Here is a 21,218-nt window from a genome sequence, read left to right on the forward strand (position 1 = left end):
TTTTTTTTGATGTGATTTTAAAAGGGATTGTTTTTTTTTACTTCCCCTTTCTGATATTTCATTGTTAGTGTAAAGAAATGCAACAGATTTCTGTATGTTAATCTTGTATCCTGCTACCTTGCTGAATTCATTTACCAGTTCTAGTAGTTTTTGTGTGGAGTCTTTAGGGTTTTATATAAATAGCATCGTATCATCTGAATATAATGACAATTTTACCTCTCCCCTTCCAATTTGGATACATTTTATTTCTTTTTCTAGTCTGACTGCTGTGACTCGAACTTCCAATACTGTGTTGAAGAGAAATGATGAGAGAGAGCATCCTTGTCTTGTTCCAGATTTTAACAGGAAGACTTTCAGCTTTTCATCAGAGTATTATATTCGCTGTGGATTTGTCATAAATAGCTATTATGATGTTGAGATATGTTCACTCTATACCCACTTTGGTGAGAGTTTTTATCATGAATGAATGTTGAGTTTTATCAAATGCTTTCTCTGCATCTATTGAGATGACCATGTGGTTTTTGTCTTTTCTTTTGTTGATGTGGTGTATCACACTGATTGATTTGCATGTGTTGAACCATCCTTATGACCCTGGGATGAAACCCACTTGGTCGTGGTATATGAACTTTTTTATGTGTTGTTGGATTCAGTTTGCCAATATTTTTTGAGAATTTTTGCATCTATATTCTTCAAAGATATTGGCCTGTAATTTTCTTTTTCAGTAGTGTCTTTATCTGGTTTTGGTATCAGGGTGATGGTGGCTTCAAAGAATGACTTTGGGAGTGTTCCCTCCTCTTCAGTCTTTTGGAAGAGTTTGAAAAGGATAAGTATAACTTCTTTGTATGTTCAGTAGAATTCCTCAGTGAAGCCTGAACTTTTGTTTGCAGGGAGTTGGTGTGTTTTTTTGTTTGTTTGTTTTTTGTGTTTTTTTTTACATTTTCTATTTCACCTCTAGTGATTGGTCTCTTATTTTCTATTTCTTTTTCATTCAGTTTTGGTGGGCTGTATGTTTCTAGAAACTTGTCCATTTCTTCTAGGTTGTCCAATTTGTTGGCATATAGTTGTTCATAGTATTCTCTTATGTTTGTTTGTATTTCTGTGGTATCGGTTGTTATTTCTCACTTTCATTTCTTACTTTATTTGGGTCCTCTCTCTTTTCTTCTTGGTGAGCCTGGCCAGAGGTTTGTTGATTTTGTTTACCCTTTCAAATAATCAGCTCTCTGTTTTACTGATTTTTTTCCTACTCTTTTTAAGTCTCTACTTTATTTATTCCCTCTCTGATCATTATTATTTCCTTCCTTCTGCTAACTTTAGGTTTTGTTTGTTCTTCTTTTTCTAATTCTTTTAGGTGGTAGGTTAGGTTGTTTATTTGAGATTTTTCTTGTTTTTTGAGGAAGGCCTATATGGCTATGAACTTCCCTCTAAGGACTGCTTTTGCTGTATCCCATAGATTTTGTATGGTTGTGTTTTCATTGTCATTTGTCTCAAGGTATTTTTAAATTTCCTCTTTGATTTGATCATTGACCCTTTGGTTTTTTAGTAGCATGTTGTTTAGTCTACATGTAATCATTTTTTCTCATTTCTCTTTTTGTGCTTAATTTCTAGTTTCATGCCATTGTGGTCAGAAAAGATGCTTGAAATAATTTCTATCCTCTTAAATTTGTTGAGGCTTGTTTTGTGCCCTAGTATTGGTCAATCCTAGAGAATGTTTCATGTGCACTTGAAAAGAATGTGTACTCTGGTTATTTTGGATGTAATGTCCCGAAAATATCAATTAAGTCTAACTGTTCTGTTGTATCATTTAGGATATCTGTTACTTTACTGATTTTCTGTCTGGAAGATCTGTCCATTGATGTGAATTGGGTGTTAAAGTCTCCTACTATTATTGTATTCCTGTCAATTCTCCAGTTTTGTCTGTTAGTATTTGTTTTATGTATTTGGGTGATCCTATATTGGGTGCATATATGTTAACAACTGTAATATGCTCTTCTTGTATTGATCCTTTTATCATTATATAGTGTTCTGCTTTATCTTTCTTTATGGCCTTTGCTTTAAAGTCTATTTTGTCTGATATGAGTATTGCTACCCCCACTTTCTTGTCATTTCCGTTTGCATGAAATATCTTTTTCCATCCCCTCATTTTCAATCTATGTGTGTCCTTTGCCCTAAAGTGGGTCTCTTGTAGGCAGCGTATTGTAGGCTCTTGTTTTTTTTAAATCAAATCTGACACTCTATGTCTTTTGATTGCAGCATTTAGGCAATTGACATTTAAGGTAATTATTGATAGATATGCATTTATTGCCATTTTACACCTTGTTTCCCAGGTGATTTTGTATTTCTTCTTTGTTCCTTTTCTTTTCTTTTTGTTTTTTCTTTTGTAGTTTGATAGTTTTCTTTTGTATTTGCTTGAGTTCCTTTCTTTTTGGTTTTTGGTGAATCTATTGTATGTTTTTCATTTGTGGTTACCCTGTTTTTCAAGTATGCTAACCCATTCCTATATCTTCTTGCTTTAGACTGGTAAAGACTCAAACACATTCTTTAAAAAATGTACATTTTTCTTACTCTCCCCCTCCACATTTTATTATTTTGATATCCTCTTTTACACCTTCATGTTTATCCTTTTGCTGTTCATTGTAGTTATCATCACTTTCACACACAAAACAATTTTTTAACATCTTTATTGGATATAATTGCTTTACAATGGTGTGTTAGTTTCTGCTTTATAACAAAGTGAATCGGTTATACATATACATATGTCCCCATATCTCTTCCCTCTTGTGTCTCCCTCCCTCCCACCCTCCCTATCCCACCCCTCTAGGTGGTCACAAAGCACTGAGCTGATCTCCCTGTGCTATGCGGCTGCTTCCCACTAGCTATCTATTTTATGTTTGGTAGTGTATATATGTCCATGCCACTCTCTGATTTTTCCCAGCTTACCCTTCCCCCTCCCCGTATCCTCAAGTCCATTCTCTAGTAGGTCTGTGTCTTTATTCCCATCTTGCTCCTAGGTTCTTCATTACCAGTTCTTTTTTTTTTTTTTAGATTCCATATATATGTGTTGGCAAAAAGAGTCATGTACCAAAATGTTCATTGCAGCCCTATTTACAATAGCCAGGACATGGAAGCAACCTAAGTGTCCATCGACAGATGAATGGATAAAGAAGATGTGGCACATATATACAATGGAATATTACTCAGCCATAAAAAGAAACGAAATTGAGTTATTTGTAGTGAGGTGGATGGACCTAGAGTCTGTCATACAGAGTGAAGTAAGTCAGAAAGAGAAAAACAAATACTATATGCTGACACAAAAATTTTTTGATGTTTTAAAAAATCTGTGTACTGACTTATTCTTTTCAATTGTGATTTTTCTTTCCTATTGATTCTTGCCTCTTTTCTATTTAGAAAAGACTTTTCAATATTTCTTTTAAGATAGGTTTAGTATCGCTGTATTCTTTAAATTTTGCTTGTCTGAAAAATTCTTTATCCCTCCTTTTATTCTAAATGATAATCTTGTTGGGTAGAGTATCCTAGGTTGCACGTTTTTCCCTTTCAAGACTTTGAATATATCTTGCCACTCCTAGCCTGCAACATCTGTAGAGAAATCAGCTGATAGCCTTATGGGGGTTCCCTTGTAATTAATTCTTTGTTTTTCTCTTGGTACCTTTAAAATCCTATCTTTAACTTTTGCCATTTTAGTTATAATATGTCTTGGTGTAGGTCTGTTTGGGTTCATCTTGTTTGGGATCCTCTGCACTTCCTATACCTGGATGTTCATTTCCTTCTTTAGGTTTGGAAAGTTTTCAGCCATGATTCTTCAAATATATTTTCTATCCCCTTTTTTCTTTCCTCTCCTTCTGGGATCCCTATTATGTGTAGATTGGCATGTTTCATATTATCCCATAGGTCTTGTATATTGCTTTCATTTTGTTTTTCATTTGTTTTTCTTTCAGCTGTTCAGATTTGGTGCTTTCCATTATTCTATCTTCCAGATCACTTATTTGTTCTTCTGCATTATTCAATTTGCCATTTATTGCCTTTAGCTCAGTTTTCATCTCAGCAAATCAGTTTTATAATTTTTCTTGGTTCCTCTTTATAGTTTCTAGTTCCTTTTTATAGTAATCTGCATTTCTACTGATAGGCTTTCTTAATCCCTTCAGTATTTTTATTACCTCCTTTTTGAACTCAGAGTCTATTAGACCGAAGAAGTCTGTTTCACTGTTTGTTCTTTCAGGTGAATTCTCTTGATCTTTTAATTGGGAGTGATTTCTCTGTTTCTTCATTTTACTTGTATTTCTCTGACTCTATGAGTTTAGGAGAAAGAGTTATTTACTGTGGTCTTGGAGAGATGTTTTTATGTGGGAGAGCTCCTGTGTAGCCTGCATGGGTTTAATATTTTTGGTGCAAGTGCTGCTTTTAGTATGGATGCCTGCTGCGTCTTTCCCCGGTGTGTACTGGCCATTATCCCTTTGATAGGAGGTGTGACTGGTGTTTTGATTACCAGAGCCTGCACTGGATACTGAGTGGGCCCTCCTCTTTGCTCTGTGGTTGTCACAATCCTGTCAGGGACAGGGTCTACTTTCTAGTTTTTGGAGTAGAAGCCCCCATATCCGTTTCTGACTGTAGCATGAGGTAGGCAAGATTGAAGCCCTCACACTAGGAGAGGAACCACTGAATATTCTTCAGCAGGAGCTGTCCACCCAGGAGTGTGCTCAGTGGTGTTGCCTGTCACGTGTTGTGTGAGCTCACAAAGTATACTGTTGTTGGCACTGCCCTCAGCCCTGCCTTAACTGTGGGAATGCAATTGACCCCAGTGTCCCTTAGGCACTGTGTTCACAAAGCCAACAGTGCAGATCCATAGGCACCAATCCACTGAAGTCGGGTACCAGGACCACAGTAGTCATGCACTTGGACCCGCTGTGGGAGCTATGGAAGCAGCCCAGACTCTGGCCCTGCCTCCTTGTACATGCACCTGCAAAGCCCACAGCTGCTAATGCTGGACTTGCCCCAGCCACGGGAGCACCCATTGTCCACTTGGATGTCCTGCAGGCACTGAGTTTACAAAGCTGATGGCAGTGGCATAAATCTGCAGATTGCACAGCCACAGGAAGAGGGCTCAGATTTCAGCCCTGCTTCCTAAGTTGCACAACTCCTGGGGATGAACTCTGATTTCAGCCCCACCTCCGAATGTGGGCAGGCTGTTGGTGCTTGCGTGCTCCCAGAAGTCATAGAGGCAGCACCGCACCAGCTGTGAGCATGCTGAGAAAGAGGCTGCTATGGTGGGCCCTGTCCCTCCCTTCCTGCACCTGTTAACAACACTTCACTTCTATGGCAGACCTGGGCTCCTTCCTCCACATACCCCTGGTTGTGGCCCAAAGCATGGTCCTGCCCCTTTAGGCTGTCCCTGCACAGCCAGCCCCAGTCCTCTCCCTGGGTCTGTGTTCTGAAGCCCGAGTTTCAGCACCCAGCCCCTGCCCACAGCAGCAGATGCACGTCTCAGGCTGGGGAGTGCAGGGAGGTGGTGCAGACCCTCTGTGCTGGTCTCCTGCTGTTCTGCCTACCTCAAGCCAGCTGCTACTCTCTCCTCTGAGCTTCTGAAGCTCCCTTTATGTCCTGGGTGATCTCCCCACTGGTGAAGGCTTTTCCCAGGGTGAGGGAACCTTTCCTCTTTCACAGCTCCCTCCCAGGGGTGCAGGTCCTGTCTCACTTCCTTTATTTTTTTCTTTTGTCATACTTGGTTATGTGGTGATCTCTCTTGCAATTTTGGCTGTCTGAGACCTTCTGTCAGCATTCAGTAGGTATTCTGTGAGAGTTGTTCCACATGTAGATGTATTTTTGATGTATTTGTGGGAGGAGGTGAGATCCACTTCCTATTCCACCATCTCGATTGGAGTCCCCAGAAGAGCCCTTTTATGTCAGTTCAGAAGAAATTTGCTTACACATTCTTCCAAACAGAACATACATGCCAAAGATGGGATGTACACCTCTTAGCTCATGAGCCAGGAGAGGGCCCCACAGTGCTGGTCTGGGACTGCTGAGCCACCTCACAGCTTCAGCCAGCCTGAGAGGCCACTGCTTTGAAAGATTCTGTTGTATCATCCATATTTCCACCTACTGGGTGAACATTTACTTTGTCATCTGGTATGTCCAGAATTGAACTCACCACCTGCTTCCTTCCTTTGTCCACATCGAATATCATTGGAAGCATCTGGTGTCATTCTGCTCAATCGTTAAACCCTGTGGTCACTTTCAACTGTTCCACTTTATCTCTTGCATCTCCTAAGTCATTAACACCTGGGGAATATTCATAGTGTAGGTGGTTTTGGTTGGCCTTTGATGTTCGAGCCCTGGGTTCTAGCCCTGGTTCTGCCACTTACTAGCTATGCTCCTTGAGCAAATTACTTTACTTCTCAGATTCCTCATCTGTAAAATGGGGATAATGCCTACCTTACAAAGTAGTTGTAAGAACAAAATAGAATATCAAATGTATCTAGAATGTAGTAAGTACTCAATCAATGGCATAGGTGCTATCATTGTTATTAAGTGGGAATATCTGGTCTTCCATAGCTGTTCCTTCCTTTCAGTTTCCACCTAATCCAAGCTCTTAGCACCCTTCTCTTGCACTAGTGTCACACTTCTTGCTGATCTCCTTGTTCTCCAATTCATTTTGCCAGACTTTTGCCAGTGTTCCTAAACACTTATGTCCAGTTTCCTGCCTCACCATCTAACTCCGAGTCCCACCGCCTAGACCTCCATTATTTGCAGGAGCCTCCTCATGATCTGCCTATGTTCACCCTGAGGTCCCAGACCCACCCAAATTTTTACATATATTGCTTCCAGGGTGATCTCTTCAAAACAGAAATTTGATCATGTCTCTCTCTCTCTCTCACACACACACACACACACACACACACACCACAGAACATTATCCAGGGGGCTCTTATAGTATAAAATGTCAAAATCCCCACCAATGGTGTTCACAGTCCTGTTTGGTCCAAGCCCTGCCTCTCTCTCCACCCTCACCTCATACCACTCTTGTCCTTTGCTGTCTCCACACTGGCTACAGTGCCCATCTACCATGCTGCTTCCTCCCATTTCTGCACATGCTCTTTCCTCTGCCTGTAATGTTCTTCCCACTCCATCCTTTAATCACTCTTACTCTTTATTTTGGCTCTCAGAATAAGCATCATTTTCTCAGGAAAACCTTCCCTAAGTTAAATCTGTCTGTTACCTCTTAGAACCACAGGCCTTGCCTTCAATGCATTCAGCATATCTGCAATTTTGCAAATACACAAGTGGATATTTCACAGACATAATTCTCCCTAACTAGGCAGTAAGCTCCAAGAATACAATATTTAGCCACCATTGATTATTTTCATTGTTTGGATCTGTGCATGGCACACAATAGTTCATTTAAAAAATAATCCCAGGGAGCTGTGGTTCAAGATGGTGGAGTAGAAGGATGTGCTCTCACTCCCTCTTGAGAGAGCACTGCAATCACAACTAACTACTGAACAATCATCAACAGGAAGACACTGGAACTCACCAAAAAAGATAGGCCACATCCAAAGACAAAGGAGAAGCCACAATGAGATGGTAGGAGGGGCACAATCACAATAAAATCAAATCCCATAACTGCTGGGTGGGTGACTCACAAACTGGAGAACACTTCTACCACAGAAGTCCACCGACTGGAGTGAAGGTTCTGAGGCCCACGTCGGGCTTCCCAACCTGGGAGCTCTGCAAGGGGAGGAGGAATTCCTAGAGAATCAGACTTTGAAGGCTAGCGGGATTTGATTGCAGGACTTCAACAGGACTGGGGGAAACAGAGACTTCACTCCTGGAGGGCACACACAAAGTAGTGTGCACATTGAGACCCAGGGGAAGGAGCAGTGACCCCATAGGAGACTGAACAGACCTACCTGCTAGCGTTGGAGGGTCTCCTGCAGAGGCAGGAAGTGTCTGTGTCTCACTGTGAGGACAAGGACAATGGTGGCAGAAGTTCTGGGAAGTACTCCTTGGTGTGAGCCCTCCCAGAGTCTACCATTAGCTGCACCAAAGAGCCCCGGTAGGCTCCAGTGTTGGGTTGCCTCAGGCCAAACAACTAACAGGGAGGGAACCCAGCCGCACCCATCAGCAGAGAAGCATCCATTTCTCAGTAAAGTTTTACTGAGCTCTGCCCACCAGAGGAACAGCCAGCTGTACCCACCACCAGTCCATCCCTCAGGAAACTTGCTGAAGCCTCTTAGATAGCCTCATCCACCACAGGGCAGAGAGCAGAAGCAAGAAGAACTACAATCCTGCAGCCTGTAGAACAAAAACCACATTCACAGAAAGAGAGACAAGATGAAAAGACAGAGAGCTATGTACCAGATGAAGGAACAAGATAAAAACCCAGAAAAACAACTAAATGAAGAGGTAGGCAACCTTCCAGAAAAAGAATTCAGAATAATCATAGTGAAGATGATCCAGGACCTCAGAAAAACAATGGAGGCAAAGATCGAGAAGATGCAAGAAATGTTTAACAAAGACCAAGAAGAATTAAAGAACAAAGAAACAGAGATGAACAATACAATAACTGAAATGAAAACTACACTAGAAGGAATCAATAGCAGAATAACTGAGGCAGAAGAACGGATAAGTGACCTGGAAGACAGAATGGTGGAATTCACTACTGCAGAACAGGATAAACAAAAAAAGAATGAAAAGAAATGAAGACAGCCTAAGAGACCTCTGGGACAACATTAAATGCAACAACATTCGCATTATAGGGGTCCCAGAAGGAGAAGAGAGAGAGAAAGGACCCGAGGAAATCTTTGAAGAGATTGTAGTCAAAAACTTCCCTAACATGGGTAAGGAAATAGCCACCCAAGTACAGGGAGTGCAGAGAGTCCCATACAGGATAAACCCAGGGAGAAACATGCTGAGACACATAGTAATCAAATTGGAAAAAATTAAAGACACAGAAAAATTATTGGAAGCAGCAAGGAAAAATGACAAATAACATACAAGGGAACTCCCATAAGGTTAACAGCTGATTTCTCAGCAGAAACTCTACAAGCCAGAAGGGAGTGGCATGACATTTTAAAGTGATGAAAGGGAAGAACCTAAAACTAAGATTACTCTACCTGGCAAGGATCTCATTCAAATTCGATGGAGAAATCAAAAGCTTTACAGACAAGCAGAAGCTAAGGGAATTCAGCACCACCAAACCAGCTCTACAACAAATGCTAAAGGAAATTCTCTAAGTGGGAAACACAGAGAAGAAAAGGACCTACAAAAACAAACCCAAAACAATTAAGAAAATGGTAATAGGAACATACATATCGATAATTACCTTAAATGTGAACAGATTACAGTCTCCAACCAAAAGACACAGGCTCACTGAATGGGTACAAAAACAAGACCCATATATATGCTGTCTATGAGAGACCCACTTCAGACATACAGACTGAAAGTGAGGGGATGGAAAAAGATATTTCATGAAAATGGAAATCAAAAGAAAGCTGGAGTAGCAGTACTCATATCAGATAAAATAGACTTTAAAATAAAGAATGTTACAAGAGACAAGGAAGGACACTACATAATGATCAAGGGATCACTCCAAGAAGACAAAACAATTATAAATATATATGCACCCAACATCGGAGCACCTCAATACATAAGGCAACTGCTAACAGCTATAAAAGAGGAAATCAACAGTAACACAATAATAGTGGGGGTCTTTAACACCTCACTTACACCAAGGGACAGATCATCCAAACAGAAAATTGATAAGGAAACACAAGCTTTAAATGACACAATAGACCAAATAGATTTAATTGATATTTATAGGACATTCCATTAAAAAACAGCAGATTACACTTTTTTCTCAAGTGCACGTGGAACATTCTCCAGGATAGACAACACCTTGTGTCACAAATCAAGCCTCAGTAAACTTAAGAAAATTAAAATCATATCAAGCATCTTTTCTGATGACAACACTATGAGATTAGAAATCAATTACAGGGAAAAAAACGTAAAAAACACAAACACATGGAGGCTAAACAATACGTTACTAAATAACCAAGAGATCACTGAAGAAATCAAAGAGGAAATCAAAACATACCTAGAGACAAATGGCAACGAAAACACGATAATCCAAAACCAATGGGATGCAGCAAAAGCAGTTCTAAGATGGAAGTTTATAGCAATACAAGCCTACCTCAAGAAACAACAAACATCTCAAACAACCTAACTTTACACCTAAAGAAACTAGAGAAAGAAGAACACACAAAACCCAAAGTTAGTAGAAGGAAAGAGATCATAAAGATCAGAACAGAAATAAATAAAATAGAAATCAATAAAACTAAAAGCTGGTTCTTTGAGAAGATAAACAAAATTGATAAACCATTAGCCAGACTCATCAAGAAAAAGAGGGAGAGGACTCAAATCAATAAAATTAGAAATAAAAAAGAAGTTACAACAGACACTGCAGAAATACAAACATCCTAAGAGATGACTACAAGCAATTCTATGCCAATAAAATGGACAACCTGGAAGAAATGGACAAATTCTTAGAAAGGTATAACCTTCCAAGACTGAGCCAGGAAGAAACAGAAAATATGAACAGACCAATCACAAGTAATGAAATTGAAACTGGGATTAAAAATCTTCCAACAAACAAGTCCAGGATCAGGCTTCACAGGTGAATTCTATCAAGCATTTAGAGACAAGCTAACACCCATCCTTCTCAAACTTTTCCAAAAAATGGCAGAGGAAGGAACACTCCCAAACTCATTCTTTGAGGCCACCATCACCCTGATACCAAAACCAGACAAAGATACTACAAAAAAAGAAAATTACAGACCAATATCACTGATGAATATAGATGCAAAAATCCTCAACAAAATACTAGCAAACCAAATCCAACAACACATTAAAAGGATCATACACCATGATCAAGTGGGATTTATCCCAGGGATGCAAGGATTCTTCAATATACACAAATCAATCAATGTGATAAACCATATTAACACATTGAAGAATAAAAGCCATATGATCATCTCAATAGATGCAGAAAAAGCTTTTGACAAAATTCAACACCCATTTATGATAAAAACTCTCAGAAAGTGGGCATAGAGAGAACCTACCTCAACATAATAAAGTCCATATATGAGAAACCCACAGCAAACATCATTCTCAATGGTGAAAAACTGAACACATTTCCTCTAAGAGCAGGAACAAGACAAAGATGTCCACTCTCACCACTATTATTCAACATAGGTTTGGAAGTCCTAGCCACGGCAATCAGAGAAGAAAAAGAAATAAAAGGAACCAAATTGGAAAAGAAATAAAACTGTCACCGTTTGCAGATGACATGATACTATACATAGATTATCCTAAAGATGCCACCAGAAAACTACTAGAGTTAATCAATGAATTTGGTAAAGTTGCAGGATACAAAATTAATGCACAGAAATCACTTGCATTCCTATACACTAATGATGAAAAATCTGAAAGAGAAATTAAGGAAACATTCCCATTTACCATTGCAACAAAAAGAATAAAATACCTAGGAATAAACCTACCTAAGGAGACAAAAGACCTGTATGCAGAAAACTATAAGACACTGCTGAAAGAAATTAAAGATAATACCAACAGATGGAGAGATATACCATGTTCTTGGATTGGAAGAATCAACATTGTGAAAATGACTATACTACCCAAAGCATATTACAGATTCAATTCAATCCCTGTCAAAATACCAATGGCCTTTTTCACAAAACTAGAACAAAAAATTTCACAATTTGTGTGGAATCACAAAACAACCTGAATAGCCAAAACAATTTTCAGAAAGAAAAACGGAGCTGGAAGAATCAGGCTCCCTGACTTCAGAGTATACTACAAAGCTACAGTAAGCAAGGCAGTATGGTATTGGCACAAAAACAGAAATATAGATCAGTGGAACAGGATAGACAGCCCAGAGATAAATCCTCACACCTATGGTCACCTTATCTTTGTTAAAGGAGGCAAGAATATACAATGGAGAAAAGACAGCCTCTTCAATAAGTGGTGCTGGGAAAACTGGGCAGCTACATGTTAAAGAATGAAATCAGAACACTCCCTAACACCATACACAAAAATAAACTCAAAATGGATTAGAGACCTAAATGTAAGACCAGACACTATAAAACTCTTAAAGGAAAACATAGGAAGAACACTCTTTGACATAAATCAGAGCAAGATCTTTTTTGATCTACCTCGTAGAGTAATGGAGATAAAAACAAAAATAAACAAATGGGACCTAATGAAACTTAAAAGGTTTTGCAAAGCAAAGGAAACTACAAACAAGGTGAAAAGACAACCCTCAGAATGGGAGAAAATTTTTGCAAATGAATCAACGGACAAAGGATTAATCTCCAAAATATATAAACAGCTCATGCAGCTCAATATTAAAGAAACAGACAACCCAATCCAAAAATGGGCAGAAGACCTAAATAGACATTCCTCCAAAGAAGAGATACAGATGCCAAGAAGCACATAAAAAACTGCTGAACATCACTAATTATTAGAGAAATGCAAATCAAAACTACAATGAGGTATCACCTCACACCAGTTAGAATGGGCATCATCAGAAAATCTACAAACAACAAATGCTGGAGAGGGTGTGAAGAAATAGGACCCTCTTGCACTGTTGGTGGGAATGTAAATTGATACAGCCACTATGGAGAACAGTATGGAGGTTCCTTAAGAAACTAAAAATAGAACTACCATATGACCCAGCAATCCCACTACTGGGCATATACCAAGAGAAAACCATAATTCAAAGACACATGCACCCCAATGTTCATTGCAGCACTATTTACAATAGCCAGGACATGGAAGCAACCTAAATTCCCATCGACAGACGAATGGATAAAGAAGAAGTGGTACATATATACAATGGAATATTATTCAGCCATTAAAAGGAACGAAACTGAGTCATTTGTAGAGACATGGATGGATCTGGAGACTGTCATAAAGAGTGAAGTAAGTCAGAAAGAGAAAAACAAATATCGTATATTAATGCATATATGTGGAACCTAGAAAAATGGTACAGATGAACTGGTTTACAGGGCAGAAATTGAGACACAGATGTAAAGAAGAAAAGTATGGACACCAAGGGGGGAACGTGGCGGGGGCGTGGTTGTGTGATGAATTGGGACATTGGGATTGACATATATACACTAATATGTATAAAATGGATAACTAATAAGAACCTGCTGTTTAAAAATATATATACTCCCTGGGGACCTCCCTGGCGGTCCAGTGGCTAAGACTCTGTGCTTCCAATGCAGGTGCCATGGGTTTGATCACTGGTCAAGGAGCTAAGATCCCACATGCTGTGTGGTGTGGCCAAAAAATATTTTAAAATTTTAAAAATTTAAATTAAAAAATGTTTTTGAATAAAAAATACTCCCTGAATTAATGAATAACACTTGTCTTCCTCTCTTCAACCTAAATCCCCATTCCTCTATAACATGGACTAATGTCATAACCCTTTACCACTTTGCCATTAATATTCAATACCCAGCCTTTGCCCTCAAGTTCCTCTCCCCTGGAATGTCCACTTGACTTCCTTGCATCCCACCCAAATCCAGCCTTTGAGTTTCAGCTCTAGTGTTTCTTCTACAGAGTTTCTGAAAACGATGCTGGTCTTCATGAAGCATCCTTGTTTGTGTAAGCTTAGATCTCACCACCTCATTTCACACTTCATTATTTAATGCATTGCCCTCTTATTTTATGTACATTAGCCTTTTTTCCAGTCAAGTTGCAAGTCTCATGGAGGCCAGATCATTTCTGTGTCCTCCATGGTGCCCAGCATGGTGCTAATAAGCTGGGAAGATCATCAGTGTATGTGGATTGAAAGGTTTACATTTCTGATTTACAAAACCTGCTCAGGTCACATAGTAAGGGGCAAAAAAGATTTGCTGAAAGAATATAGTATATGTCAAAAAACTGAACTGCAAAAAGAAGTGCCGGAAATTTCCTAGAGTAAAAATAAATGTATCTGGGTCTCAAACACAAGACTAAAGATTTTAGTCCTTGGCTTCTTCCATGGGCCCATCCCTCTGAGAATTCACAGTTCTTAGGCTCAAAGACTGCTAGAGTGACACAGGCTCTGGAAATATCAAGCACTCCTCTCTTCAAGGTTTGAATCAATGAAAAGAACTTGTCCTGTCATCTTAAAAATGACTCTCTTGACCTCTCCATGTCACAATTCACATATGTTACTGTGCATCTTCCTGTCTGTGAAATCTTTAGGATTCCAAGGTGTTCACTTAATAATTAAGTTGACTTAAATAAGCTTTCTAAGAAATAATTGGGATGAACATTTCAGGCAGCCAAATTACTCCTATGCTCAACCATATAAAAAAAATCTATCTGAAGTCACTTGGAAGGTAATACCAGGAAATCATTTTCAGCATTACAAGACATATTAAGAAGTTCAGTTGGAATAATCTGCTACCTTAGATAATAGAACTACGGAATGCTTAAGGCTGTCTGCATTGCCTCCTAATAGCACTGATGAGAAAGTTATTAAGCAAATAAAATCTTCCTGCATTACACTATTACAGTCTTACCATCTTGTCATTTTACAGATGGGTTATTAATTTTATCAGTTGTCACTAAAGTAAGGAAAATAAATTTTCAAGAATATAAAAGGATGATTCATATTTTTTTCTAATGTGTAGCATTCATTGGCAATATGGAGACTGGAAAACTTAAAAATGATTTTTATTTATAGTATCCAAAGCATATTGATGGAATAATTATCAATTGCTAATATAAAATGTTTATATTAAGGTATAAAATGCATAATGTATACAGTGAAGTACATATACAACTCCATGAACTTTTACATATATATTCACCCATGTGACCACCACCCACATCGATATATAGAACAATTCCAGCCCAGAAGAAGGCTCCTGCCTGCCTTTTCCTGGTCAAACTCTACTACCTGCTACACTGTAATCATTGTCCTGATCTCTGTCACCATTGGTTAGCTTTTCTCAGTTGTGAAAATATGTGTAAATGAAGTTATACATTGTGTATCCTTTTGTGTCTGGCTTCTTTTGCTCAACACTCATCCATCTTGCTGTGTATATCCATAGTGTGTTCTTTTTCATGTTTGGCAAAATTCCATTGGATAAGCACACCACAATATATTTGTCTATCCTGTGGATATTTGGGGGTTTTCCAGTTTTTGATTATTATGAATAAATGTGCTACAAACATTCTTGTACGTGTCTTTTGATGAACAGAAGTACTCATTTCTCTTGTGTGTGTATATCCAAGAGTGGGATTGTTGGCTCAAAGGGTGGGCATATTTGTGGACTGCCAAACAATTTGCTCAAATGATTGAACCGTGATATATTTTAATTCATGAATAGAGTTTGTGAATCCAAGGTAACTACTGTTGAATAATCTAAATTGTGCCTTTTGTTTCTGGTTTATTAATATGTATCAACATTTAAAAAGTATATTGTTTTACACAGGCATAAAAACTTGGCCAGCTCAAGTGTTAGTTGGAATTAAAGGTGAAAGGATTTTGAAAGTTTCATTTAAAAACTTCATCCTTATAGAACGGCATTAAACAATTGGAACTTTAATAAGTTCTGGCATTTAGTGAATTACTCTTTCCTTTACAGTGTTGGGAATTAATGTTTGGCGATTAAAATTAATTAATAGTAATTTAGAAAAATGTATTAAGAAATGTGTTTGCCTTGGTCAAACAAAAATGATTTGGGCTAAAAATGATGTTTTGTTGAATGATTGGAGTTTATTCCTCCTACACCTGACAAAAATAACATTTTGATATCCCAGGCCCATGCTATTATTTTTCTATCTATTTTTATTTTGTTCTCATAAATCTATAAAGTATAACATTTTTTATTTTCATGTGTCCAGGAATTATCTACTTGCTTTCACTGTAATTTGCCTGCATCTAATTTATCATTTCTTTTGAAAGGAAGAAGATTGGTCTTTATCTGTATACAAGGGATTGACAACTGAAGAGCACTAATTTTTCTGGGCAGAGACGCACACAGAGGTCTCATGTCATTTGATTCTGAATGCAAAATAAGATGCAGTTTTGCTTTTTCTGTTTCAGTTATCTCAGGGATCTCCAGAACCAATTGAGCCCAACTTTTTCACAGCAGATTACCATTTATTGCATCATTCATCAGGTCGATACAGCCTGTCCCCAAATAACCCAACAGGTAATGGTCTTCAACACAGGAAATCTGGCTTTCACAAAGAAATAGATTGTTTGGATCAACAGCTATCCTTAAAAGATTATCTTCAATTTAAAATGAAAATAGAGCTTATTTTGATTATCTATGGTGATAGTTGGAAGGACATACAGTAGGAATTTAGAAATTCCCTGAGATTTATTTTACACACTTGTGACACCTTCCTTGATCATTTATTAATACCGTAAGCAAACAGAATCTGTGTGCGTAAATTGTATTTCCTTTTACTTCTTCTTATCTGATGATGGGAAATCAAATGCCCAAAAACATCCAGGGAGATAAAAAGCAGAAATGAAGAGCTTGAATAAAACAGAAAATTTGAAACTTACCTGAAGAATCCACATCAGACATATTTAATTTTTTTTCTTTTTTGAAAAAATTTCTCATAGGGAGGCAATATAACATAGGGATTAAAGGTATGTATTCTGTAAACCAGGATGCCTAGATTCAAATCTCAGCTCAACCACTTAGTAGCTGACCTTGAGCAAATTATTTGACCTCACTGAACCCCAGTTTTCTTGCCTGTAAAATGGGAACAAAAATGGTAAACATCTTAGGATTATAGCAATGATCAGTGTAAATATATAAAAAGTACTTAGCCAGTAGTAGGGACTCAGCATAATGTAATTTTTCTTGTGATATTTGACTCTCAGAAGAGATCTTCAAGCTAGTCTGAGGTTATAGAATTCCTAAATAATTTTTGAATCCCTGTAAACTATAGTTATATCTCACAGTGGGGCAGACAGATGTGAAGTTTTTACTGTTAAATGAAGACTTGCCATCTACTCAGACAAAAAAAAAAAAAGCTTAATTCTGTTGTGCTTTTGAAGTTGACTAATTTAGGCAAATCACTTCATGTACTGATTATCAAACTTTCCCTAAGTCTTGGACTCCTAGGATACAGCTAAACTGGGTAGGCAGAACTTCATTTAAAATCATCCCTGAGAAATCTGTAAGATCGAGATAAACTGTTATCTAAAGTCATTTGCTTTTATTTATTTTTAATTGAACTATAGTTGATTTATAATATTGTGTTAGTTTCAGGTGTACAGCAAAGTGATCCAGATATATATATATATATATTCTTTTTCAGATTCTTTTCCTTTTCCATTATAGGTTATTAAAAGTATTGAATATAGTTCCCAGTGCTATACAGTAAATCATTATTGTTTATATATTTTATATATAGTAGTGTGCATCTGTTAATCCCATATGCCTAATTTATCCCTCCCCCACCTCTTTCCCCTTTGGTAACCATAGGTTTGTTTTCTATGTTTGTGAGTCTGTTTCTGTTTTGTAAATAAGTTCATTTGTATTATTTTTTAGATTCCACAGATAAGTGATATCATACAATATTTGTCTTTCTGACTTACTTCACTTAGTACGATGTGGTATATATATATATACTAAGGAATATTAGCCATAAAAAAGAATAAAACCTTGCCATTTGCAGCAACATAGATGGATCTAGAGATTACCATCCTAAGTGAAGTAAAGTCATTTGCATCCCCCTGGGCAGGTAGGTCAGTCACAGGCCAGACTTCTTACCACAACAGCCCTGCTGAGTGACGAGCTCTGGTGGAAGTCTCTCAGCGGCCTGAGAGGGAGTTGACAGGCTCTTCCAGAAGCTGGATGCCCCTCCCCAGAGCAGACCAAGTGTGTCCCTAGTCATGGCAGGCTGGACAAAAGCAAAGACAGCAGAACCAGGGAGCACTTTGGGCAACACCTTTAAGCTGGACTTGAAAAACCAGCTGCCAAGACTCACATCCTCTTGCGTCCTCTTAACTTTCAACCCATTCTCCTTTCTCTCTCCTAAGTAAGTGGCAGGGGAGCTCCTGGGCCTCCATGTGATAAGTGTTGATTGACCTGAGTGGAAACTGGTCAACATTGCTTTGGGTGGTGCTAGGGTTGGTTAATGTGCTGGTATATCATACTCAGACCAAACCTCAAAAGAATTACTGTCTTCTGATTTTAAATGTATTTTATTCCCTCCTGGCAGCCATAGCCAGGGTCAAACCTTTGTTGTCCTCCTCTGGCTATTTCTGCCTTCCTCTAAGAATTTGTTTTTTTTCTAGCACATATCTATTCTTTTTGCCTTGTGGATTAGGGATAGCTTCTTAATCTTTTCTTTGCCTATCAGGAAGTTTGTGTTTAGGACCACTCCTCACCTATCCTTACACACACACACACCCCTAATTTAATTGGCCAATTTATACCATGAGCAATGCCCATAAATCTTGTGTATTATTTTGTGATGGCCACCCCAAAAGCCAAGATAATTTGGAATGTGTTTGTAAGTACTCATCTTCATCACTAAGAAACTGACCTCTTTTCACTGCATGTGAGTCATAATTGCCAATAAAATCTAAGAAAACATGAACCAAATGTCAGCCTTTTCATAATTTATCTATTTCAGGTCTACCCTCCAGCTTTGATTTGGAGCAGGGGATAACATATGAACAGATGCAGGTGAGGTTTTTGCAGTGCCTCTGAATGATTTTATTTTGTTGCTTTTAATTCAATACTAACCTGATTTTTTTTTAACTTTAGATTGTGATTGAAGAAGTCCTAGAGGAAAGTGGTTATTACAATTTTACTTCTAACAGGTGAGATCTAGAAATGTGAAAATTCAATTTAGACCATTGGATATTAGATCTAATTTCTCTATCCTTGATTCCAGAGGTTTTCCCCGACCTTCTATTTTAAACACTTTTGTAAAATATCTTGGCTTAGACTTGATACAACTGTAAGTAGAATGTATGTTGACCATCTTTTATATGGATGCAGCTGCTGTATTCTTGGTTGAAAAAGAAAGGGTGATCACTTAGTAGTAATTTACTCCTACATAATGAAATGGAAAATTATTTCTACATTTTTTTTTAATTAAGCATGTTTGTCCTATATTGGAAGAGCTGTAAACTCAAATGTCCATGACTAAAATATAACCATTATTTGTATAGAATGCAAGGGAGAAAATGCAACTAAACAAAGAATCACTTCTGGTGAATTTAAGATATGTTTGTGGGAAAGGGATTTGTTGTTATGTGTTCCCATTTGCTTACCCTAAATAAGAAACTGCAGTTTACTGGGGCTGTGTGTTATCTTCTAAAATAATCATTATTGGTGGTCTAAAAATATACTCTATTTTATCAATTTCATTCAGTTATGGATTCCTGCAGTTTTACTGTTGGGCACAGTTTAGGGCACAAAGATTTGAGTACAATTAGTTTGAGAGGCAATCCCAAGAAAGTCTGGTAAGGGATTGAAGAAATAATTCAATAAAAGTTTCCTTTTCAAGTAAGTTACCATTGTGGTGGTTGGAGCTTGATCCCATTATGGAAATCTGAGAGCCAGTGGAGAACAATTCTCCCACTTATGGACTGAGGGAGCTGGGATGGTATTTATCTCTAATTTCCATTAGTCATCGTTTGAGACCTTTTTTCCCAGAGGATGTTAGTTCCCTGGCGTTTCTGGCCTTCTGTAAGGGTGGACAAAGCAGATTGTAGAGGCCAGAGATATCCTCAGGAAAAGAAACGCAGGTGCTGGCCGTAGGGAATCAGGCCAGCATGCTTTGAAGTGCTTTGAATGAGGGGATATGGGCGCGCTGACGGTGTCTGCTATACATGAGCTGTCTCTTGAGTTTTCCAAGGAGCTGACTCGTAACAGAAGCATCAAATTGACCATGAGTAACCACTTACACATCCTATATGGCCAAAGTTGCTTTAGGAGGCATAGTCCTGTGGAGTTCGTTTTCCCTAAGTGGCCTTTTCTACCTGGAGGAATAGCCTTCCTGTCTAGCTAATGAAGCTATCTGTTGACCACTATTTAAATTATTCTAGAAGTCTTCCCCAAAGATGACTGTTAGCCATGGAAAGAGAAAGAGGTCTCAAGAACATTCTATTAAGGTCATTATATGGAAATTAGAATCTTTTTTGAGGTTAGTTCAGTCTCCAGCCTTTTTTCCCCCTGTTTCAATTAGTTGTTCTTATGAATCACAGATAAGACTATTCAGCTGCTTGCTCTTTTGGCTTGACAATATATTTCCAAAATACTACCTTTGTACATTTAGTCCTGTTGTGATTTGTAACTGCAGAGAAATGATGAGTAATTCTCACTTTCCAAAGGTATATTGTTAATAGAAATCACGATCTCCATAATCACTCTTCTCCCCCCATCCCTGGAGGGATTTTGAATTTTCATTTTTCCTCCTGATCTGAGTACATCCAGCCTTCCATGGATAGTATGAATGTCTCTGTTCTTGACTCTTGGCAACTTATTATTTCAAGTGCCGTTGGCTTGTAGTGGGGCAAAAGTCATGCTTATCATTTTTTAAATCACATTTTCTCAGAGACCCAGGATCATGGGCAATGGATATCTTCAAATTTTTGCAGAAAATCAGCTAAATATAATGAAAAACCAGGGGTGTAAGGAACTTAGGGAAAATCTTATAAGAGCTCTTATTTTTCCTTTTTTAGAAATAGTAATTCCAGTCTTATTTTGAAATTTATGGTTATCCTTTTCAATTCTCCAATTATTAAGTTTTTAAAAAATCAAACATTACTTCTACTTTCAAAGACATATTCCTGTATTAAAGTAAATTGCAGGTTTTCTTCTTATGGTAAATAGACAATAAGATGCCTAATGACAAAGGTGAAAAATTATTTACAGTTATATTCAGAATTGTGAATATAATATGAAGATATGATTTAAACGATCAAGTTAAAGTAATATATGATGGAAATGACATCAAATTTTCTTAAAATGTTCCAAATTAAAATGAATCATCCATTTAAAAATCCATGTAACCATGATACTCCCTTTTCAGTTCCTAATAGCAGTGATAGAATATATAACTGGGGGAGATAGTTTTCACGGTTTACCAGTAGAAATAACCCTTGGTTGTGCTTAAAACCATTACTTGTTTACCGATGTTCCCAA

The 21,218-nt window shown here is 37.9% G+C and overlaps 1 protein-coding gene across 10 annotated transcripts in view; it reads left to right on the plus strand.

Annotated features, from left to right (window-relative positions):
* Nucleotides 1-21,218, plus strand: part of NEK10 (NIMA related kinase 10) — a 325,496-nt gene that overhangs the window by 290,014 nt on the left and 14,264 nt on the right. For 8 of the 10 annotated variants that reach the window (XM_082346463.1, XM_082346466.1, XM_082346468.1 and 5 more), the window contains 3 exons: nt 16,139-16,247; nt 18,697-18,749; nt 18,831-18,886. In XM_082346463.1, coding sequence (XP_082202589.1) covers nt 16,139-16,247; nt 18,697-18,749; nt 18,831-18,886 — 218 coding nt within the window. Of the gene's footprint in view, nt 1-258; nt 10,382-16,138; nt 16,248-18,696; nt 18,750-18,830; nt 18,887-21,218 lie in introns of those variants that run through there. The other 2 variants (XR_014232504.1, XM_082346470.1) reach the window with 2 other exon arrangements.

This window comes from Balaenoptera borealis (assembly GCF_965194805.1).
Source record: "Balaenoptera borealis genome assembly, chromosome: 12".
Classification (NCBI taxonomy): domain Eukaryota; kingdom Metazoa; phylum Chordata; class Mammalia; order Artiodactyla; family Balaenopteridae; genus Balaenoptera; species Balaenoptera borealis.